Consider the following 24682-nt stretch of genomic DNA (forward strand, 5'->3'; position numbering starts at 1 on the left):
GTATAATGCTTCTAGTCGGTTCCTGGGTGCACCTAAAACATTTTTTTCAGAAAAACTACTTCATCAGGGGATGGGAACTGTGAGATTTTGCATACTGCTGCTCCTGTTGTTGTTTGGGTCCATCCACAGAGGGATATCTCAGGTTCCTGAGTGGAATGGAGAGCTGGAAGGTAGTGGTAAGATCTCCTTTTCTGACACTGTAATGCTATTCTTCACTAACTTTCTGGTTCCTAAGTCATGGCATACATGAATGTTTGTCCAATCCTTGCGTATTAAGAAGCCAATGATTTAGTATTTTTATTCTTCAGGTGAGATAGAATCGATTTCCCAGCCAAATTTCATAGATGACACATACTGGTCTGGGTCAGCCCCGCTTTGTTTAGGAGGTTGTAAAGCGCGGCACCGGGAGCTGAGGAGAGATCACTGTGGAGACTCTAGCTGCTGCTGGCTCGGCTACAAATCCTTGTGCAGAGGTAAGACTCAGAATCAGAGCGAAGAAACAAAAGGTCACTTGTAAAAATACCTTCGTCTTGTGCTTTGTATTTCCTGCATTTCCTTTTCTCTGTGTGTCAGTGAACTGTGGAAGGCCAGATGTGGACTACAATGGAGTAGTGTATGGTAATGACTGGTGGGTGGGATCTGTGGTGAGGTACACCTGCCGCTCAGGATTCAGGCTTATTGGAAACTCTACCAGATCATGTCAGCCTAATGGCCTCTGGACTCCAAAGCCTATCTGCCTACGTGAGTCCACACAAACCGCAACAAAACAACAACAACAATAGGTTTTCTGACCCAGTATCAACATTTACGCTTTTTGACCTGCCTTTTAGGAATGTGTAAGCAGGGGCAGATTGAAATCCGCGAGAGTGAACTGAGTGGGACATGCAACTCCACCTGCGTGGGTAAGAGCTACTTCGGCCCACCCAAACGAGGCTGCACTCAGATAGACAACTGCAGGAAGAAGGAGACCGGCTGGAAACGGTTCTTTGCACAATGTGTCCCTTGCATTTGTGACTGCGCTTTCTCGTGTGGTGAGTTGCTTCCACCTCCACATTGTCAGGACAAATGCAAAGCAGAATGAGCATGCTGCGGTGCTGTCTGTGTACAAATACATTTGAATATTGCTCTACACGTGAATTTGCCATCCTTCTTACAGAAATGATATCTGCTTTGTTTTTTTGTTTTGTTTTTTCAAGTGTCTGCAGGCTAAAACACAGAGATGCTTACAGTGCAACAAGGCTGCAGACAAAGAGGAGACACAAACCGGCTGTAGACCAAAGAGTCACGCTGCATTTCTGCTGCTTCATCCAATTTTAAGAACAAATCTGGGTGTTTAAGGACAATAATTTAATCTCTCCGGCACACACTCCAAGCCTGCCTGCCTGCTTTCTGTATGTAAAGGATTACATGGCAAGAACAAATCCTTTTGGCACGCCAGTGTTAAGTCACTCTTTAGGATGCAAAGCGGAGAGAGGGTCAGAAAACAAAAGGGAGGACAAATTTAGTGAAAGGCGCCTGAGAGGTTTAGATTAGATTCAAGTTCAGCAATTATTTGAAATAGAAAGCGACTTTGGCTGATTTTAAACCCCATTTTTGGGCTTTTCAACATCATTTCCTGTCCAGATATATCTATATATATCACATACTATATTTAGCTTGGATGTCTGCAAACACGTGCGCATGTTTACTTTCCTCTGATAAGGATGGGAATCAGAGAAACAAGGAAAGAGGGAAGTGAAGCCAAAGAGATTGGCATCTTGCATCTCCTCTCAGCCCATCTGTCGTGGAAGGAGCTGAGACCTTAATCTTGTTATAAGATGTTTGTTCAGGGGTCAGAGTTAACAGAGAGAGTGGTGTAGAACTTATTTGTTAACAGCATTTATACTTTAGGTGTCATGCTGTGTGTACTTTTATTTTCAAGTTATTTATTGAGAAATGTATATCACAAGCCAAATTGTATGAATGTGAAATGAATTAAAAACTACTCATGTCTTTGAAATCAAAGTTTTAACATTTAAAGCGATCATTTCTGAGCCATGCAGACCTGAAGCAGAGCTTTACAGACGGCACTAATAATATTCTGATTGGATTATATTATCAGTCATCCCCCGTGTCCATCATCCCATCGCTCCTCACAAAACAACTACTGAGCATTAGGCTTCCAGGCAGGCCTGTGACACTTGATATAGTTCCAAATTTAAAAATGGTAAAAGTAGTGTGGAGAAAGCAAGTCACTAATCAAAGATTTTCAAAAGATATATGACAAAATATTTAATAAGTTTTGACCTCTGCTCCCATTTAATGGCTTATATGTTTTATATATTTTAAAATCACATTAAAAGACTTCAGAATTTTTTTCCTCTGTCTTTTTTTTCTTCCCTCAACTAAAACGGATTTCATTTTGAAACCGAAAAACAGACTCAAAATGTGTTTTGTTCCCCTTTCACTGCCTTTAATAAACGACATTACAGGTTAAACCACTAGATGTCGCTGTTTTGTCACAAAGTGCATCACAAGTGTGAGATTTAGGACTGATTCCCTTCCACATGTGATCTTGAGGAGTTACTGCTCAGCATGCATCACTGTTGAGGACTCCAGGTGGTGTACCTCAAGACGATGTGCTCATCCGCTTTGGGCGTGTAGCAGCCGATCCCTGTACGACGTTTAGATGACAAACACTGCTATTTACACACATACAGCCTGACAGAGCATTATAACAGAAACAGCAGCTAATAGAAATAACAATGGGGCGTAGCATCCTTTCTCTAAAAGAGAAAAAAACATGCTTTAATAGATAAATCACTATTAATGTGTAGTACCACTGCCTTCTCCTTCTATAAAAGATAAACACGCACAAATGTTGTCAGAGCAGATAATTTTACAATAGCTGTAGGAGGCAGTAATTGAAAAAGACAACCCAATCTCCTGTCTCATTATGGCTCATTAAGTCGTCCTCAGATATGTTGAAGTGAAGCTCTGGGGATGACACTCACCCACATCCAGTCTGTTGAATTCTCCAGAGCTTTCAGACAGGATCTCCCAGTATGTCTTCTCATCCTTATTTCCAGCCACTCCATTCACACTCTCCAAGAACAGGCCAAAGTTTGGGTCCTCCTTCACTGTGAACCTGGCAACACAAACAGTCAGGGCTTTAAGAGCAGAAATGGGTCACCCTCAGCTTAAATATGTAAGAGAATCAGCCGGGGCTCCTTTTTTTAGCAATAAAGCACGATAGACAGTTATATTAAAGGGGATGTCATGGGTGGACTTACTTAAAGTCATGCTGTGCATCGTGCAGTCTCCTCAGAGCTCCCAGCAGTACACCTCCCTTTACTACACTGCTGGAGTAGGACTTGAGAGGCTCGTTAGACTGCTCGTTCTCCACAGACAGTTTGATAGAGAGGGATCCTGATCGTGCACGCAAAGCAATTCACATGTGATACAATTTATGATGCACTTCTACAAAAGATCAAAGCTTCTGTAAAATTTACCTTCATCTGTGTCTGTAAGAGCGCCACGTGTCAGCAGGAGGAAAAAGCCCACAGAGAGCAGAGCTGATGTCCCTAGTGCCATGTCGAGCGATCTTCTATCTCAGATGTGTGTCTAACGCCACATCACCTCACTACTTATAGCATGCCTAACCCACATTTGTAAGCAAACTCCAGTCCCAGAAAGTCACGAGGCACTCTCACATACCTTTGTTGAGGTTAAACATTCACATTCACATCCTGAAACTTAAAACTAACACAGAAGTGCTTTTATGTGACAATCAATGATGGTTAATGTGTGCTTTATAAATACAGAAACACTGTTATCTCGGAGGTTACACTAGATGATTCATGATCTGTCCTGTGGCTGTGGCTTTTTCTTTCAGATGGGTGGGAGAATATCTCTTTCCCTAAAGACAAATATTATGTTACGCAAACAAATTTTTCTTTCTTTTTTCTTTTTCTTTTTTTAATCTTGACAGTAGAATAATAAATGTAGGTGAACTAAATGTGACCCAAGTGTTATCAGACGAACCTGGTTATGGGGACACAAAACATCAATATAGAACTAAAAACGGCAGGTTCACCTTTATTTTGTGAACTGACTTATCCCCCATCACACCAAGGATGATCTACAGAGAATTCAATTAAAGGAACCAAAGTTTAAACCTGCTGATTTAGGTCTAAACCTTACCGTCTGAAAAAAAAAATATGGTCCCTCCTCTTAGCAAAATGAGTCTGGCTGAGAAAGAAATAAATGGGCTGGTTTGCTGAAATTGCTCGTCTGGCCAACCTTACCGTCTGAAAATTTTTTTATGGTCCCTTCTCTTAGCAAAATGAGTCTGGCTGAGAAAGAAATAAATGGGCTGGTTTGCTGAAATTGCTCGTGTGGCCACCAGAGAGTGAGAGCTCGTTTTAAGTTAGTCTGATTAAGAGGCAGGTGCGATTGGCTAAAAATGGTTTTGATTTCCTCTCAGGGGTGATGTAAGGCATGTAGGGCCCGCTTGAACGCGAGTAACCCCGTCTGTTTTACCGAAAATAACCCGGGCACTGCAGCATCAGCACCAGGCAGCTGCGCAGGTGCGGCCTTTAAAGAGACAGAGGGGCCTCATGTTTACTCCAAGTGTACAGCGATGGAGCCAGACTTTATCATATGTATCAGCATTGGATGTATACACTTAGCACATCTATGCATATACAGGCTGTATATTGTACGTTACCCCAGCAAGAGACAGCCTAAAATAACCACAGAACAAAAATCAGCACAAAAACATGTTTAAATTGCGGTCACTATTTAATTAAGAAGGCTCTAGCAGTCACAGCGATATGAATATATTCAATTAACTGTTTATGAGTTCCCAGTTTAAGTTCAGTGTCCCAGCTTTAAATCCCCCCAGTATTCTTAAAATGTTTCGGAAATGTGCTTATTATCGATCAGCCCTGCTGTCGATTATTGTTCACAGGTTTTATTTCCAATTCATTAAAAAACACCAGGTCGGGATGACGATTTGATCTGTCAAAAAAAACAAAACACTATTTCCTCCACTAGCATCTTGCCAGCAACGCCCTGCATCCCAGACCGGCGTGCGCACCACACAGACGCACTAACCGGCGAGAGGATAACGGCGGCTGCTCTGTCGGGCTGCAGCTGATGCTGCTGAAGCATCTGCAGCGCTGTTTGCTCGGTTTAGTGTGTGTGTGTCTGTGTGTGTGATTCCAGATGTCACCGACTGAGAATTGGCGTCCACACCGCTGCGGGGGATGTGTGTGAGTACAGGCCGTTTGGATGCGAGTTCGGGACGGACGGATTTCATGAAAGGAACAATCTCAGCGAGGGAAAACATGACAGTCTTCCCGCTCCCCTGACGATTCTCCGGGATGCAGTCATAGTCTGAGGCCGGACATGATCTTAATCTCAGGGGTTGCTGTAGTTGATGCGGGATGATGTGCGCCGCACCCCGAGTGATATTGATAAGGGGAACACAGCTCGGTCCTTCACTGCCCCGCTGATTTTTGCTTGACTGTGGCTCGTGGTGATCATCTTCATCTATTTATTTTTATTATTATTTTTTTGAATTTTTTTGAATTTTTTTGCTGGGCTGGGACTATTTGGGAGACCTTCTGATGTGGAAGGACTGGGCTGTTTTGCCTGAAGGGATCAACTGAGCACTGTTGCTCTCACCCGGAGGGAAACCAGGGCTGAGCTGCTCACCTGGTCATTTCAACACAAGTATGTGAAATGTTTTGCGTGTATGCGCGTGCATGTGCAATGAAACACACTGCATATTTAGAAATGACCGGTGAAGCCACTTTTACTGCAAGGATGTCCTCAGATCAAACTAATGTATGACTCATCTACTTAAAAAAGTCACTTCTGCTAAATCCTGTATCTGGCTTTCACCCTTTTACTGTTAACAGGTGCTTTTTGGAGAGATGTGAGCATCCCTCACCACCAATGGCAAGTCTCTGCAGGGTGCAGAATCAGTGCATATTGCACTGCTATACATTATAGTGATAACCATATTTCATCCCCCTGTATAGGAGACTTCTTCTATGGCTGTCTGAGCTCATGTGTCCTGTCTTTAGGGCCGCACATGGTGAAACACTGAGGCCTTCCTCTGACTGAGAGGCCATTAAAGTCTGTCAGGGTTTTACAACGCTTATATGCAGGCTTGTAATGGAAAGTCACTAATGGGAGGATGATCAATAGAAGCCTTGGTCAATCTTCATCACTGGCCCTCCTTTATCTGAGGATATTTTATTACACATACAGTAGGTCATCAGTGGCAGACACTGACTCAGAGTACTACTGCGAGCACTGCAAGGCTCGCATGACAGCAGCAGACGTTTGTAGCTTTTACAGTAATTGCTTAAACCTTTTGGATTTGGGTAGTTATTCAAATACGCATCCCACAAATGTTTTCTGATATACTTTTACATCCATCCCAAATTTCAGTAGTATATGTGATCTGATTGGCGTCTTGTAATAATCGTCAGTGGTACCTGCAATGATCACACTTGGACATGGCTAAGTGGAGGATCTGGCGTGGTTTGTGTATGTGTATATTGCATGCATTGCAATATCCTGTTTATTTGTATCTGTCCACAATGGCTAAAACTGTCCTAAAGACATAATCATATTATTTTTATTGTTATTATATTATTATTATGGCCATTTCAGACTTGCATAACTAGGTTTTTCTTTTTCAAAATTATTTGGATGTAATTTTGTAATTTTATGCATTAGTTCTGTTCTCTTAAACTTAGACACATACAAGACTTTTATATTATAAAGAAAGATGATTATAAATAGTATGTAAATAGTATGAGCTTGTTAAATATACATACCGACCCACTAAGTCGGAGCAATCTGTGAACATACAGATAGTAGTCTCCACATTACTATGGAGGACATGCCAGTAAGCAAGTTCCACAATTTTGGACATTATCACACAAAATTTGATATAAGCCTGCTGCTTAAACACATAAACACAGACATTATTGATCAAATGCATCTATACCATTTTTTCAACAATGCACCAATATGTTTGGTGTAAAATGAATCAAGTAAATTTCATTTGCCCAGATTGCAATTTAAGTTTTTGTACTTATGCAATAACATTACATGTAATCAAGTTACTTAGAGTCAGGACTTTGGGCATACATCATTCACTCACACAATAGTACTTTAATATGTTTATGTTGATGTGTAACATCCACGTAGTTCATTTAAAGGTTCTTAATAACAAAAACTCGTACTGGTCAAAACCAGGCCACTCAATTAATTCCTTAAGCTGTCTGAATTAGGCCCGTTATCCCCCGAGTTAATTAAACTTAGTTCTAATAGTAATTTATGTGTATCAAAACCTATTGACTTTCATTAATGATTAATGAAATAACTGTGTTATAATTTTGTTTACACTTCCAACAGGCTGCTTTGACTCAGGGTGAATTTGTGTGAATCAGCAGAAGTGTGCTGCAGGACTGAAACCAGATCCCAGCTCCTCACGCTCTGAATCTCATTCCCTTAAAACAGCCAGTCCATAGCATAAACTGTAATCAGATCATGTCCGGCACCTAGTTTTAGGATAATGTCTCCAGTTAAACTAAAACCATTCCTGGAACACACCCTTATGCACTCACCTCTGCTGAGGCTACAAAAGTCTATCAGTTTGTTCACTATGTAGAAAATACTTCAAATGAATTAGAGCTGCTGCGTGGATAGTGCCGTTTACCGGCTAAAGTTTGAATTAATCTGGTTTATTATGGTGTCTTTTATTTGTAACTACATCTAGCACGTGACACAAAAACTATCTCTGTCAGCTATACTTTGTGATTAACGAACCTTGCTTTGGTTCATTTATCAGGGGAGCTACGCTTCATAACCTGTGTAAAACCAGAGATACGAGACGCCATTGTTTTGAAGCAGAGACTGACACGTCTCCCTCTCTCCGTCCCCTGCAGCCTTTCAGCATGGCTGAGAAGACGATCGAGCAGGGCTCGGTCAGCATCCCCATGGAGGAGACCAAACTTCATGGCGGAGCGCCTCAGGAGGCGCCGCTGCTCACCCACCTGAAGAAAGTCGAGAACCACATCACTGAGGCCCAGCGCTTCTCCCACCTCCCACGCCGCTCCGCTGTGGACCTGGAGTTCAATGAGCTTTCGTACACCATCCGGGAGGGTCCGTGGTGGAGGAGGAGAGGTACGGCCAATGCTTAATTCACACAGTAACCATGATGGATGAGCAAGCAAACATCACCAATGGCGATCAATACGAGGAGGCCTTTAAAAGCCTTTGTGACATTTAAGAAAAACAATTTTTTCTTGTTGTTGTTATTTTCTGTTACCCTTCTCCATTATTCTGCCACATGTATCCCTGCCCACTGCACACACACACTCCCAGACCTCCACCATGTTACAGCAGCCAGTGTGCCTGCAAGCTTTGCTGCGCTCAGCACAGTTTAGACACAGTAAATAATTTACACTTGCAGGTTGGCACGCTGCTTGCGTCTCTTTTGTGGCAATGGCGAGACAAGCCCATGATTGAGCTGTTGAGCTTGAGCTTGTGAAATACAAACAGCGCTTAAACTCAACGCCCTGGTTGCTGATGAGCCTCCGGCCTTCAGTCGACTCGTCAAATAAACCACCCTCCGCAAACTGTTCGGTTTAGCTGCTTTTTTTTTAATGCTCTATATGCTCAAAAGGATGGGGGAATGTGAGGATAAAGGGTGCTTCAGAGGAATCCTTTATTTACATTAGGCACATGTTACCCTAGGAAAGCCTCTACATGATGCATTGCAGGTTGTGCTATTTTCAGTCTTGTGTAATATTGATGCGCATTATGAAAGCCTGGCAGAGGAGTATTGTGAAACCTGAATTCGTGGAGAGTATCAACAAGGAGCGAAGAGGAACAGCGAGGGTACCTCTAGCTTGGATCAATAATCCAGCATTGCTTTGTCCATTGAAGCCCATGTTTTTTGGAGGCTAGTCTTATTAAAATCAGCCCCTGGTTTGCTTCTGTTTTCTCATCGGGGTGCCTGCCTCAGCTCATCAGCCTGATGATGTGTGAACAGAAAGTGTCTCTCCATCAGCTTTTGCAAATTAATTGGCTCCATTCATAAAGAGGTTCTCCTTGTCATCTTACCCTCTGTCCAAACTCGCTGAACCTCCGATCACGCCTCATACTGGGCCCATCCTGCCCATTTGTTTTAACCAGCAAGCCACACCTAACTTTCTAATCTTTTAATATTTCACCTGTGCTGGAGTTTATTCTGAGGGGCTTGTCTGTGTTTGTGCCTCACTTACCCAGCTAAGCTCAGAGCTGCTCCTCTCTGATCAAAGCTGCAAAGACAGTGTAACAGCACAGAGCTTAGAACTGCTGATCTGCTGTGTGCATTTATATCAAGTGAAAAACACACGTTTTTATATCATTCCCACTGAATTACACATTGTAAGACAGCAAAGAGGACGAGCCGTGAGCAAGTGACGTCATTTGTATTTAATGTGTTTAAGTCTTTTGGTTAGTGACACACTGCTTGTGAGTCACCTCTGAAAATCTCTGTGATGAGCAGGAAGCAGAAGAACTTGTAATGCAGTGAACGTAGTTTCTGTTTACTGTAAGTCAGTGGAGGAAGGTAATGCATGAGCCGTCCTCTGTCTGTGTTATTGTTATTGTGGGCCCTTTTGTCGTGAGGCCAGTTATTTATCGCTGCTAGGATGAAGCTACTGTGACCCGCTTTCATGTTGAGGATATTTTCCTCCCGAGGGAGATAACTGGTGAAACACTAGCTCATACTTAAAAGGGGAGGGAGGGAGGAAGGGAGAGTGGGAAATGTTTACATGCCCCCAGGCGATTTACTGTGAGTTGCTCATTGCACCTGCACTGATCATCTGGTTAGTAGACAAAGGAGGGTTGCTTTTATTTATTTTTTTGTTATATTTGCAGCTTATTCATTGAATGCTGCACTTCCCGTACCATTATCATTTTAGGGCTAATCTCAAATCTGTAAAAGGAGCGGTTCATGCTCAAAATGGAGCACAGATGCTCAGTTCTGAGACTCTGTGATGGAAATCATGCATCCTGCTTCATCGCTGACATTGTCTTGCAGAAAGATTATGGATATTTTTCATTAGTGTTGACCAAATATGAAAATGAAATCTCTATATGACGTCTGCATGATCAAATGAAGGTAAACTGGGAGCCACTCTGTTTGTTTGCCGTACAAAGGCTGGCTATTATCTATTAAATATTCTGATCCCTTCAGTTTAACAGAGCTGCTTCTTCCGTTAAACAGCCAGGCTGAAAATGAGGCTGTGAAGTGAGAAAGAACTTACACTTCTATCACTCGCTCTTCATCTCTTATTGAGGCCCGTGGCTCCATGATGCATTGGCTCTCACCAGTAGCCTATAGCACACCCACGTCTCTGACTGAAGTGTCAGCTGTGTGGTGGACAGCCTAGACATCAGGTTTTGACAGAGAAGGAGAATGCATGCAAAAAAAGGGTTGTGTCTCTGGTTTTGCTGCTTTTTTAAAGAAATCATTTTTGTGCATCAAATGTATAAAAATGTTGTAGACGTGCAAAGCGGTGAAGTATTCTTTCTTTTTTCAGTCGGTTGTGATGGATTGTGTTTTTTCCCCCCCAACCAGGTAGTATTTTAGCAGACACTTCCTTTAAAGATAGAATGAAATTAGATAAAATAGATACCAGTGAACAAACAGTAAACTCCAAGTGTGAGGGGAAAAAAGAAGGTTTGTTGGGAAAGATCTAATAATTTTCTTTCACTTTAGACATGTGATGACCACACCTGATGCTATTCCCCTTCTTTGACTTTGTCTATGAGATCAGGCTTTAGTCACTCACTGAATATAGCAGTGAACAGTGAGGTGAGCCACATAATCTATGGCTCTCATGGCACTGGGTTATGTCCCTGCAGACCCACACAGATAAGGCCATTATCGTCCACGGCTTGTAGCATCAGGTTAGATCATCAGTATGCACCACATGCCATGGCATCACTGCTTCTCTGGCAGCAAGCAGCTCTGCTGTCTGAGTGGAGGCTGTCTGATGTTATAGCACTGAAAGGAGGAGGGGGCACTACTTTTAGGCTATTTAACTCAGAAGGCTGGCAGCTGTGCTGCTGAGACCCTAATTACACAGCTCAAGACAGGAAAATGTGTCCGTGCGGACACTGGAGAAATGGGTAAGGCGAGGGAGACATGCGTCAAAAGCCAGGGTACTTAAAGCTCCTTTTGACATTCGATTTCAAAAAGATTTCAGGTTTTCTGTCAGCTCTTAAGCTGGTTGTTTTTGCTGTTCCCATTGTGCCTGGAGAACTGCAAAGGTTAGAGAAGTTCATCATTAAAACCGGAGTCATCTTCATTTGCAAGTCACACCAAAGCAACCGTTTGTTAAAACCGCTGCATGGGAGTAATGACTGTCATCTGTTGGTGCTAGTGAGGGCATCATCATCTTAGATTACTGCTTTAATATGCACACTCCAAACCCCCTGCAGGTCTCAGAGACTCTGAGAGCTTGGATATGTCTGAACTATAGTGTTTTTTTAAAACTAAGCTAAATTTCTTTTTCTTTCCCGCTTATAAGTAATATTTATGAGTTTTCACTTTTCTGTATTTTTCAATTTTGTGCTTAATCTTTTGGAACATTTTGTTTTCACATCTTTTGCATTTAAAGGCTTTCTTTTCTTGAATTAGCCTTTTATTGTTCATCTTTCTTTTAAGCATTTTAACGCATTACACAGAGCAGTTGAAACTGTCTTTGTGCTAAACAAATAAACTTGGCTTCCTTTGTCTTGTACCTGAACCCTAGCCCCCTCTAACTGCAGTTCAAGCTTCATTCTGTATGCCAACTTCACTTAAGAAGTCGCTTCTGACAGCAAGTGCATCTCTAATTTACAATAAGACTCCCTTTGCTGGGTGGTAGGGATGCCATGGCCAAATACCTCTGCGCTGTGACTGACAGGACTCTTAGTTCTGCTTAAAGGTGGTATTTATCGTCTGGGACTTTAAGTGGGGGAGTGAAAATAGGCTTGCTACCTGCATAACCGCCTGTTGAAGCTCTTCTAAAATCAGTGAGCTTAGTCCGTTCCAACTGGAGACACAAAACTGCCTGTTTCACTGTTACACTGTCGGAAGGCTGAAAAGGTTTTTTTTTAACAAGTAGTTTAAAAATGATCAAGCGGATGGGTCGTAGCACTTTACATTCCAGCACAGGATATAAGAGTTCATTTCATGCTTTTGTCTCTTGTAAAGCCTGAGGGTGGTAACACATACATTCAACAAGAGGAGCGCAGACCTCCACAAAGCCAGCTATAGGGGAACAATGTTACATTTTTATATTTAATAAATATTCTTTTTGTTTTGTGTAGTGCATTAAACTAAATGGAAAGTGTCCTGTTGAAACTACTTGACATAGTTATTTTTATTTTTGTGGATACAGTAAATGTGAACATGCATTCCAAGTGAATTACTACTAAATAAAGTAAGTTATTTGTCAATAACTGGACATGAATAACTTGAGCTGATTATATTTTACATCGCAGTGTATTTCTAATGAACTAAGCAGCTCATCCTCTGTCTCTTAACACTTTCTTTAAAGATATAATGTGTTTGGGGTCAGTTTGAAAGAAAGGCAGATGTGACACGTAATCGTGAGGTCAGAGGTCAAATGTGACATGATATTTGGATGCAAACTATAATGCGATATTTAAAATTCCCGTATATCAGTGTCATTTCCTAAATATTGCCAATACAAATAAAGGCGGCAGAAATGTAAGCGTAGTTTTAAAGATGAAGACATTTTATGAAAGTTTGACCTTATTTGACTTTGAAGAGGTCAGAGGTCGAAAGTAACATGATAGCTAGAATCCCAATGTGTTATTCCTTATATGCCTATATGTTGTCAGTACAAATAATGTCAGGAAGAAACATATGAAGCTATATATAATTATATAGCTTTATTATCACTTTGACCTTCAGATCAATCTATTGAGGTCAGAGGTCAAATGTGACATATTTAATACTTTTAAAAGGTTTTTTTTGCCCAATAAATCTTTAAGTTGACCTTGAAGACTTGGTGGATGTAAGCCAGTTTTTAATTGGCTGTCAACATCACCCTACTCTGCACTCCTACAAAGTTTTATCAGAATTTAATCAAAACTTTGTTTACAGACAAACTGACACGTGAACGCTGTGAAAAACACAACCTCGTTGGCAAAGGTAATAAAGTGCAGTACTCCTGCTCTAAACACTTTGAACGAGCTGTTTATCAGATCAGGAGCATTCAGTTTTGTTTTTCCATCGTTACTTTTTTTTTTTCCCACACAGTTCTTGTACTTCTCGTTCTCATCGTCTTTCCGTGTCATTTCAGGGCCACATTAAAAAAAATGAACAAATAAAAGATTAAATGCATAAGTGAAAGAGTTCAATTTGAATCCAAAGGAAGAAACGCTCACATTAGACCTTATAACATTTGGCCTAAAACCATGAGTGTTAACTTTGAAGTCATGCTTATAAGAATAACTGGTGAAATCACACGATTATAAATAACTCAGCTTTTTTTGTTGTCAGGTTATAAAGCCCTCCTGAAGTGTCTGTCAGGAAGATTTAACAGCAGAGAGCTGATTGGTATCATGGGGCCTTCTGGAGCCGGAAAGTCCACACTGATGAATATTTTGGCGGGGTACAGGTGAGCCCTGCACTTGGAGTTATTGCAGATGTGGAAATGGAAGATTGAATGATATGCACATGAAGAGGTCTCTCTCATGCTCAGAAGCTGGTACTGTGTTTAAAAACAGGGAGACTGGCATGAAAGGTACAATCCTGGTGAACGGCCGACCGAGGGATTTGAGGACTTTCAGGAAAATGTCCTGCTACATCATGCAAGATGATATGCTGCTGCCACACCTCACTGCGAGGGAGGCCATGATGGTGAGGTCATTAAAAAAGTAAAATCTTAACTTCTCATTGAATCCTAGATCAATAATGAGAGCTGATTTCTGTCTGTCTTTCAGGTTTCTGCCAATCTGAAACTGAATGAGAGCATGCAGGTCAAAAAGGAGCTTGTAAGTCTGAACTTACTGATGGTATTTCTGCATTACGTGCAGAAGCGGTTGCTGATGTTAGGGGTGTGGAAATGAATAGAAATGTGTCTAGCTGCAGAGATTTTTGCTTTCCATTAATACAAATGTTTCTGAGGTAATTTGGGGTAAAACTGCAAAAAATAAATGAGGAGGCTTACTTTTTGATCATTTTAATTTTGGGGGACTTTTAAGTCACCACTTTAACCTGAAACCGTTCTCTAATAAGAATTTATATTGTGCTATTTAGAGAAGCAGGGCACAGACAAGACAGAGGAGGTCAACCTAATAGTTGCCTGATATAATGGAAATCAGTGACCTATAGCAGGGGTGTCAAAGGTAAGGTCCAGGTGCCAGAATCGTCCAAACAAAAACTCCTGTCCGATCCCCTGGACTGCTTTGGAAAATGTTAAGGAAGGCATAAATTTTGGACTTTTAATTGTATTTCATAAGTTTGACAGCTTTTCTTACAAATAATGACTTCCCATCCTTGTTCATATTACAAATAATTAAGTAATTAAGTAATAGATAAACAATTACCTACTATAGAATTTTTATTTTCAGTAAAATATTTAAAAAAATAAATTTTATGCTTTCCATTTGTAAAAACTACAGGACCCTCTGGCCAACAACACATTTCTGTAATTTTACAAATTTATTACTCACAATTTAAGACAAAGACTCATGCTGACACATTTCTTTAATTTACCACAACAGCATTTCTCTATCAACATATTGCTGTAATTGCACTTCATTTTCTTATATTAAGATATCTCTGGGATTAAATATGTGATTAACCTTCTGTACAGTGACAGAAAGGTGGGTTTATTTGGTCTGGCCAAAGTAACATTAAAGTGGGCTGTGGCCCGTGATGCAAAATAGGTTTGACATCCCTGCCTCATATTATCACAGCTAACCCAAACCACATTATCACATTGGAGCCAGAATACTTGTCTGATCCACATCAAACAACACTGAAGGCAGCAAAACGCTGTACGCTGATGTGCAGCTGCGTTTGATGACCACTGTCTTGTCTGCAGTGAAATCCTTCTGCTGCACATCACAGCATACATCCATATTTGGCTTTGAAGTTAAATCTCTTTCATATTGCACACCTCTATTTTTAGCTTTGAGTAAGCACGCCGTGGCGTTCCAACACTTCTCTTTGTTTGGGTTGAAGGTGGACGAGATCCTGACCGCTCTGGGCCTTCAGGAGTGTGCTCAGACACGTACCATCTCTCTCTCTGGGGGCCAGTGTAAAAGACTGGCCATTGCCCTGGAACTGGTTAACAATCCACCTGTCATGTTCTTTGATGAGCCCACCAGGTAGGACAACACTCATCTGGATTAACTCTGTGTGATTTCAGCTGAAATGCAGTCTAAATAGTGCATCTTTCTTTGCGTGTCCCATCCAAGTGGTCTGGACAGCGCGTCCTGCTTCCAGGTCGTTTCCCTCATGAAGTCCTTGGCTCAGGGAGGACGGACAATCATCTGTACCATTCATCAGCCCAGTGCCAAGCTCTTTGAGATGTTTGATAAGGTAACTTGAGTGCTCTTTCTCCCGGGCATGCCTCACCACCCATTAGCTGCAGCTCAGACCCAGACACTACATGCTTGCAGGGTTTGTTTCATGCAGCTGAAGCTGTGCGGCAGTCGATACCCGGCCCTGTTGTTTTGTCAGTTGTTGATGCATTATTCACGGAGCCATTGTGTTCAAAACTATGTTGATTACTCTGTACATGTGTTCCTTATTCACCAGCTGTACATCCTCAGTCAGGGTCAGTGCATATACAAGGGCACAGTCCCTTACCTCATCCCTTATCTGAAGAACCTGGGTCTCCACTGCCCGACATATCATAATCCAGCTGATTTCAGTGAGTTGATTACTAGTGTATATCCATGCATAACTTTTTATATGTTATGCATCGTTCTCATTAGCTTGTCCTCTCTATTCCCAGTCATTGAGGTGGCATCGGGGGAGTACGGAGACCTGAACCCAGTGCTGTTTGACGCAGTCCAGGGCGGACTGTGCTCAGAGGAGGGCAAGAAGAACTCAAGGGACAAAACTGACTCCTCCTGTCCCTCACAGTGTCACAGTGTAAGCGATATCAGCACTTTAACACATCACACACACCCTGTGTGTCTGGTATTTAACATTATTAAACCCCTGAAAGTACCAGACTTTACTCATTTTAAAGAATTGTTCATTTATTAGGAAAATTGATCAAATCTTGCTTTTTGTTGTCTCTGGTTTTCCTGGAATTTACCGTTATTCGTTATTGTTGTCTACTTCTATTAACAAATAGATGCAGGCAACATATTTCTAAACTACAAAGCCACCGTATAATAGAAATGATAGACGATATCTTTATAAAAAGTAGTAGTGCTGTGCTTACTGGGGTTGTATTTTACCCCAGATACTCAAATTGCTCACAGCTGAATGGGAACCTTAAAAATGCTGCTATGACAGCCAATAAAAAATATAATCAGTAGCTAAAAATTGAGGCAAAAAAATAAAAAATAAAAAATAGACCTTTCCTATTTCCTATTCACAGTAATACCTTTTAAATGGTACAAATTTTTCATCCCTACTCCACTGATCCGTCTCATTATTCTCTATAAGCTTTCTTCTCACTTTGTCTTTCTCAGCCTTATAATATAATAACTTAATAAGAGCATCAGCAAAAATGCTAGAACCGTGACTGTAAACCACCCACAGCTGTCTGCTTTACGGTTACTCCTGTTTAATGCATACTGCAGTTTTGCCTTGCTGCTTCCTTTAAACGCAGTGAGGTCATTGATTTTCTCTGTTATTCTTGGTTATGCACTTATTACCCTTCTGATTCTGCTTGAGCCAGAAGACAAACACCGCTTTTGTATCTGTCCTTTAAATAAAACTACAGCTATAGTGTGGATTTAGCTTAGATCTGCACAGGAAGTGGAGTTTTGAGTTCGAACCTGGTCCGTGTGGAGTTTGCGACCACTCCTCACGCTTCGAGCTTACTTTGGTTTCTTCATGAAAACACACTGGGTTAATTCTGCTGTCACTGTGCCCTTGACCAAAGCAGCGGCTTACATGAAGAGCTGGCCCCTGGGTGCTGCTGCATCCTGATCCCGCTCCTCCTAGTAATAATAATTAGAGAGAACATGTTTCCCTGTGGAGTTGAATAGAGATATCCTCACCGTCATAGTTTTCAATTTCATTTTTGTAAAACAAAACAAGTTATAGACAGTAAGTAAGCTGCAAGTGTCTCTGCCACTAGACAGAAACACTCTTGTTTAAAATACACCAAGAAATAATGCTACATGTTATCATTTTAACTCATATGAGTACTCTATTATTTCTAATTTTGCACAGGACACAGGAACGCTTGAGAAGCATAGCTTCGCCACCAGTACATTCACACAGTTTTGCATCCTCTTCAAAAGAACCTTCATTACAATATGCAGAGATACGGTATAGTATTCACTCTATAAATATCTTCCGATTTTATCAATTAAAATTTACTTAAACTTTGTTTTTATTCTTGTCATGAGTTACAGACTTTTGAGTTTTATTTCTTTTTTTTCTCAAGGTGCTGACCCACCTTAGGGTGATGTCCCATCTGTCCATTGGAGTACTCATTGGCCTGCTCTATCTCAAAATTGGAAATGATGCCAGCAAGGTTTTCAACAACACTGGCTTCCTCTTCTTCTCTATGCTTTTCCTCATGTTTGCTGCCCTGATGCCCACAGTGCTAACGTGTAAGACTTGTCTTCTATGCAGAGAGTGGAAGTTGTTTGTCTGTTACAAGTGGAAAGTCTTTAAATGCCGCTGTTGTTCCACAGTTCCTCTAGAGATGTCTGTGTTTGTGAGAGAACATCTTAACTACTGGTACAGCCTGAAGGCTTATTACTTGGCCAAAACCATGGCTGACATACCGTTCCAGGTAGTGTTTTGCTTTTTGAACACTTCGTATTTTGTGCATGCGTGGAGTACTGTTTAAACTAATTGCATTAAAAATCTGCTTCACAGGTGATTTGTCCAATTATGTACTGTAGTATAGTGTACTGGATGACAGAACAACCTGCAGAGGTGGGTCGCTACCTGCTCTTTATGGCCTTGTCTACATCCACAGCGCTGGTGGCGCAGTCGCTGGGTCTGCTTATAGGAGCTGCATCAACATCTCTGCAGGTGAGTAATAGAGTGTTCTCTCCCAACAACGTACAAGAAAAAATAAATGCACCCATGTGGTTTTATAATGATAGAGGCAAAGTTAAGCTACTTCATAATAAGTAGCTTGGTGCACCCCAAAAAGTACATAAACAAAAGTACATAAGTACATGTACTATTTAAGATGGGGAAATATTGCTTTCTTTTTTTTTTTTGCAAAATTACCAAGAAATTACACAATATTTAAAGTTGCTTACAGTGTAAGTTGTGTCTTCTTTTCTGTAAAATAACCCAAACTTATGCACAACTTAAAATTACTTAAAATGTAATTATTTGTTCTTTCCTGTATGGTACCTGAAGTTATGCAGTACTTAAACCTACTGATACACAATCTAAAATTACTTACACATAACTTAAAATTACTTAAAATGTAATTATTTCTTTGTTTCCTGTAAAAACCTGAGTTGTTACCTCCTTATTCTAGTGTCCCTGCCTAAGTATTTGTAGGTAAATATAATACATTGAAATTTCAAATAAAATACAATGAAATTTCATTTAATTACAGGGGAATTACACCCTTAGTTATGGGCTATATTATAAATGCTTGAATACGTAAAAATGGACCTTTAGTGCACATTGACTGATTTTCAGTAAAGTAAAAGATGTTTGTGTGTCAGATTTTGCTTTTTTCGCTGCTGGACTGTCTCTACTGTTTGAAATCAATCGAATGGGCTCACACAGCAGAGTTGTTACTACAGTGGGTGGTTTTAGTCATACATTTACTCTGAACAATGCTGCGAACATCTTGGCATTAAATTTTTCACATGTAGCACACAAGAGATTGTGTGTGTCAGATGAGGTGTTGTAATCATTTATTGTTTAACGCAGGTGGAGGTGGTCACCCTTTATCAAAATTTAAAAAAAAAAAAAGTATCCGTGCAATCCAAAATTTTTATTAACAAAACTTTCTGTGTTTTTTGTAAACTGGCTTTGTTTATTCTGGCAAGTCTGCATTTAGGAATGATAGTTTTGTTTAAAAGTGGAAGGTGTGAGGTAGAATAGAATAGAATAGAATAGAATAGAATAGAATAGAATAGAATAGCCCTTTATTGTCATTGTACATGTACAATGAAATTGTAGGTGCTCCTCTCCACTCACTAAATAGTAGACAGTAGGAATAAACTGCAAACAGGAGAAATATATACAGTCAACATAGATATATACAAGATAAGATCAAAGGCACACAATGGAGAACAAAATAGTTGCAAAGTGCTCAGAGGTAGTGCAAAGTAAAGACTTGCTCTGAATAGGGCAAGTGGCCTGTGTGAGTGGCCTGAGTGATGAAGGTTACTTAGACCATTGCTCAGATTGGTGGGTAGGTGGGCAGAGATGAGCTGGGGGGATAGTGGTTGTTGACAGTCTGAATGGCCCAGTGGAAGAAGCTGTTAATGAGTCTGGAGGTGTAGGACCCAAGTGACCTGAGGTGCCAACCAAACAGGTGGTGGGCGGGGTGCAAGGGGTCACCTGTGATGGCTCTGGTTCCTGAGACAGGAGGATCTGGCAATGGTCTCCAGGGGTGGCAAAGTGCAGCCAATGATTTTTTGGGCAGTGTTAATTACCCTCTGCACAGCCTTTCTATTCTCAGTTGTGGCTCCTAAGGACCAAACACCCAGGCACTAGGAGAGCACGCTCTCCACTGAGGAGCGGTAGAAAGCCAGCAGCAGCTTCTGGTCCAGGTTATTCTTCCTCAGAATTTCCCAGGGGAAGGGTGGTTTCAAGCTGAGCAAAGAAGGTGTTGTGCTCCCCTGTGAGTTTGAGGCTGCTGTAGGGGGTTGTGGGGCTCTGTCCTTTGTACTTACTGAAAGTTTGAATACCTCTCCACAACTGGTGGGTGTTGGTGGTGGTGAAGAAGCCCTCTATCCTCCTCCTGCAGGCCTCCTTGGCCCATTTAATGCCATTCCTCAGGTTGGCGCTGGCAGTGCAGAACAGGGAAATGTCCCTCGGCCTGAAGGCCGAGTTATGAGTCATGAACAGAGCCTGTACTTCACTCGTTACCTAAGGTTTTCAGTTAGGACAAACCTGGATGTCACATTCTCTACACAGCATTTAATGTAGAAAAGGACAGACTGAGTGGAGGTTTCCAGGTCCTTCTGTTCAAAGATTGACCAGTCTTTCAGATCAAAACAGAGCATCATCTGGCCATGTTTTAATGACATGGGTGCTTCGAGGGGTTTGTTTCCTGAGGGGAATGTAGGCAGGGATGAGGAGCAGATAGAGGTGGTCAGATTGTCCTAGGTGGGGGAGGGGTGTTGCTCTGTAGGCACGCTTGATGTTACTGTGACCTTCTGTGAAGGCTTCTGTTGTTGGTGAGGCAAAGTTACACTGGATGCATTGTTAATACATTTCTGCAGATAGCTGGTTAATAAACCACAGTGTTTCAGTTTTTATTTTGGCATTTGTTCAATAAAAAAACATAATATGTATGCAACATGTAAATAAAGAGAATGGTAAAAGGACCGGATCTTATCTACTCTGCCTGAGACACTCAGCACCTAATTCACTTTTTTAAAATGCTTTTTCTACATAAGTGCTTTCTATCAAACATTCACAGTCAGGATGCATCAGAGAGCAACTTGTGATTAGTATCTTGCCGAAGGATATTTGGCATGTATACTGGAGTGGCCACCAGCCTTACGATTAGTAGATGACCTGCTCTACCTGCTGACCTACAGCCATCCCAGAATGGTGGCTACTGTGTGTCTTTATATAAAGGTTTCTTGACAGAGTTTGATAAGGTGTCTAGCTGATGTTTTAAAGTTATGTAATTACTTGGTTATTATATATTTTAAATAACTTGTTATCCAGCACTGACATGGATGCTGACAAGTATCCCAGACTTCGCAGTGGCATAGTGTCTTCTTACCACTTGTAGTTTGCCACAATGAATGATAAGGTCCTCAAAAATCTGTAATGCAATGCAATGGGGAAAAAAGCAACATTTATAATGACAGTTCCACAATGTAACAGAACAAATTTTATATTGCAGAAAGTTGATTCAGTTCATCCAGACGTTGTGTTATCTTCAGTCTCAGCTGATTGCAGATCTCCCAGCCTTATAAACAAGGCAGCTGCACAACAATCACAACGAGCAGCATCGCCTGACAATGAGCCACGAGCTCAGTTTGTGGTCATTAATATGCACATTACATTCAGAGAGCGTTGTGGCATGGTGGTTTGCAGCAACAAGGTCCTGGGTTTGAATCTCCTTTCTGTGTGGTCTTTGGATGTTCTCCCCAAGTCTACACGCCTTCTCTCCGGGTACTCCAGGTTCCTCCCACAGTCCGAAGACATGTAGTTGGTGAGGTTAGGTTAACTTGCAATTTTAAATTGACTAGGTTTAAATGTGAGTGTGAATGATCTGTGTGTCAGCCTTGCAACAGACTGGTAGCTTCTTCAGGGTGTGGCCCACCTCTTGGCTTCAGACGCTCCCTTTTTCTCAAGAAAAAGGGAAAAAGAACATGGATGGATAATATGCATATTAAAATGACAGTTAACCAGCTATGTGAAGATACTCTTAGGTACCCTCCTTGATCTAGACATGGTTGCTCTCCTTTTATACATATGGCCGTTTGCTCAAACCAGCTCTCCTCCATGTCTAGGCTGATCCTCATCCTCATCACTGAAAGAGTGCCCCCTACTCTGTAGGTATAACTAAACTGCAACATCCCACCTTTGATGTGGCTTCCCAGCCGTTCCCCAAGTCTCTGTAAACAGCACATATGGCCACTGAGCAAGGGTTATGATAATTTGCATATTAACAATCATGAAGCTGATCTTGTGTTAGGCAATGGTGCTGGTTCTGATTGTCGTGCAGCTGTACTGTTAATATGGAGAATGTGCAGTCAGCTGAGATGGAAGAAATCACTTAGATGAGTTATAAATGTTCTTCTAACTGAAAAATGCTGTCTCCAGATGAACTGAATCAAGGTTCCTTAGCTGCATCATCAAGGATGCACCAAGCGCGCATTTTATAGAAAAAGTGACCAGTGTGAGCAAACAGCGGATAATGATGATGCAACCTTTTTATTATAACTAAGTCTTTGAAACAGCATTTTCTGTTAATAAATGAGTGAAAAAGGCAGTTCTGATCTTATTTTCCTAAATGTAAAATGCTATACTACAGTACTTTCTTTTGTCTGCTTACAAGGTAAGAAATTAACTTTTTCATATGATTTTTGCTGCTAATTTATTCCACAGGTGGCAACATTTGTGGGCCCAGTCACAGCCATACCTGTCCTCCTTTTCTCTGGCTTCTTTGTCAATTTTGACACCATTCCCAAATACCTACAGTGGAGCTCTTATGTTTCCTATGTCAGGTATGTCAGCTACCAATGAATTTCTAAGGCTGTTGAATAGAAAATTCAAGCTTTTTCTAAACTCATTTTAGTAATTGGTTTCTGTGGTTTGACTGTCTACACTGACTCTCTTTAATTACCCACTTTTAGGTATGGCTTTGAGGGGGTGATACTCTCTATTTATGGGATGAACCGGTCTGAGCTTGAATGTCCAGACCCTGTGTGTAAGTTTCAAAAGCCAGAGGAGGTCTTGCAGCTGTTGGATGTGGAGGACGCAAAGCTTTACGTGGACTTCATGGTGCTGGGGGTTTTCTTCCTGATCCTCAGACTCGCCACTTACCTGGTTCTGCGCTACAAAGTCAAGTCAGAGCGTTAAGACGTCCAGAGGCACAGTGCTGATGGATATGGATGCTCATGAATATCCCAGAAGTGTGAGATAGTAAGAAAACCTATCGTCTCTCTTTTTCAGTTTCAACATTTCAAAATCAATCGAGTATGTGCTGCACCATTACTCAAACTGTACAGTATGGCACAGATTGAAAAGGTTTACTGATAAGAAAATGAAAAGTTTCAACTGTGAATTGTTGTTCCCTGCACACCGTTACTGTATGCCAGGTAATGGTCACCACCACCTTTCATAAATACAATAAAAATATTGTTCAGTGGCACCATGAGTGGACAGAACACCCCCCCCCCCCCCCCCCCCTCCAAAAAAAAAAAAAAAAAGCAGATCGCATGTTTCATTAAACTGAGAATTTTGAAAATGTACTTTTTTTGGTGACTCCAGGAAAGTGTTTGTAACTTGGAGCATCTTAATCCAGTGCCTAAAAGGTATTTCAAGGCCCACACCAGAATCTGCTTAATTGACACAAAGAACAGCAGCCATCAAGATGACCCTGAAACGTGATTTCAAGTCAGATCCTCTGTTCTAGCCAACAGAAAAGTGGAAGCCTTTTTTGGGGGCTCATCTCTCTCTCCTGTAGGATAATCTTGTCAGGTATCCTTACCAAAATGCACGACGTGGCGACTTGTCTTTATGGAACAGAAATCGACTGCCAGTGGATGACTCTCCTCGCTGTCTGTCTCCAGCGAGGATCATTTTTCGCAGGCCTTCTGCCCCAGCGCTCACAGTGATGGGACACTTTGCCTCGGATGAAGAGCTTGTGAATATGTTAAGCAATGTGTCTTATACAAAGACTGACATGGATTCGCCCCGCATCCGGCCCTAACGACTCCTTACTTGCTCCTGCACGTGTTTGCTTCTGCCACAACCCGGGAAGCATTGAGTGAATTGGGAGCGACACGTGAAAGCGAGTAAGCTGTTTGCAGCCTGATGCAGTGGGCCGTCTTCATCGCAGACAGAATAGCATTTTAGGTGAAGTGCAATAGAATATATTATGGCTAAAAAATAGCAAAAAAGAAGAAGAAGAAGAAGAAGAAAAAGTGTTGTTTGTCTAATCAGTGTCGCTCTTTTGACACAGTTCTTTGAAATGCTTGTTTCCACTCGTATGACTCTTTAGCTGCCTCCTCCCTGAGCTGAAAGAGGAAGTCCTCTCCTCCTTTCCTCCTCTTTCTCTCTGCTTTGCTGATGTCTGACAGATGCGTGTTGTTCAAAACAATGTTAGATACTTGAAATGCTGGCTGGGCGGTTTTTGTGCCTCTGAACTAGAATGATTTGAGTTTTCTCTGCTTCCTTGTTTGCACATACACTACACCTTATATCTACATACTGGCTCTCTATTTCTCTCTCTTACACACACACACACACACACACAGGTACATTACAGACATACACACACACACATCACCATGGCAATGTTTAGAAGAGCCTCTCCTAGTCACACGGCAATGCAAATATTTTCCAATAGACTTGCTATGAAATATTTCTTACTCCAACTATGCTACTTAGTAATCCTTATTATAATACTTCAAATAATGTGAGTATATAACCAATGATTGTACAGTGAGTATGTCATGCTGTAAACAAATGTACATTTGCACTTTTCAGTGTATCTTTATTGTTTTTTCTTATTTATTTGTATTTAGTTTTATTTTTTTAAACCTACAAGACGAGTGCTGCTTGAAAGTG

General features: G+C 41.3%; 3 protein-coding genes across 4 annotated transcripts; 2 read left to right on the forward strand and 1 right to left on the reverse strand.

The window, feature by feature from the left end:
* Positions 1 to 70: 70 nt before the first annotated feature.
* Positions 71 to 1081, forward strand: LOC118455039 (C4b-binding protein). The gene is made up of 4 exons (XM_087846817.1): positions 71 to 176; positions 309 to 473; positions 574 to 741; positions 831 to 1081. Exons 1-4 carry the CDS (start codon positions 71 to 73, stop codon positions 1079 to 1081), a joined length of 690 nt encoding a protein of 229 aa, XP_087702943.1.
* A 1329-nt stretch (positions 1082 to 2410) lies between these two features.
* LOC148100868 (cobalamin binding intrinsic factor-like) lies at positions 2411 to 3623 on the reverse strand. The gene is made up of 4 exons (XM_087846818.1): positions 3492 to 3623; positions 3273 to 3408; positions 2994 to 3127; positions 2411 to 2653 (listed from the first exon to the last, which is right to left on the reverse strand). Exons 1-4 carry the CDS (start codon positions 3571 to 3573, stop codon positions 2580 to 2582), a joined length of 426 nt encoding a protein of 141 aa, XP_087702944.1. The 5' UTR covers positions 3574 to 3623; the 3' UTR covers positions 2411 to 2579.
* Positions 3624 to 5069: 1446 nt separating this feature from the next.
* Positions 5070 to 23279, forward strand: abcg4a (ATP binding cassette subfamily G member 4a). 2 transcript variants are annotated; one of them, XM_035912718.2, is made up of 16 exons: positions 5070 to 5718; positions 7953 to 8190; positions 13178 to 13225; positions 13577 to 13694; positions 13804 to 13936; positions 14020 to 14070; positions 15266 to 15411; positions 15502 to 15625; positions 15845 to 15959; positions 16044 to 16183; positions 17444 to 17542; positions 17661 to 17829; positions 17914 to 18014; positions 18101 to 18259; positions 22496 to 22614; positions 22744 to 23279. In XM_035912718.2, the coding sequence occupies exons 2-16, from the start codon at positions 7962 to 7964 to the stop codon at positions 22967 to 22969; spliced, it is 1977 nt and encodes a 658-aa protein (XP_035768611.1). In that variant the 5' UTR covers positions 5070 to 5718; positions 7953 to 7961; the 3' UTR covers positions 22970 to 23279. The 2 variants fall into 2 exon arrangements, with proteins under 2 accessions (XP_035768611.1, XP_006802282.1); XM_006802219.2 differs by lacking the exon at positions 13178 to 13225.
* The last annotated feature ends 1403 nt before the right edge of the window (positions 23280 to 24682 follow it).

Source organism: Neolamprologus brichardi, chromosome 10, assembly GCF_056152115.1.
Source record: "Neolamprologus brichardi isolate AB-2024 chromosome 10, ASM5615211v1, whole genome shotgun sequence".
NCBI classification, from domain to species: domain Eukaryota; kingdom Metazoa; phylum Chordata; class Actinopteri; order Cichliformes; family Cichlidae; genus Neolamprologus; species Neolamprologus brichardi.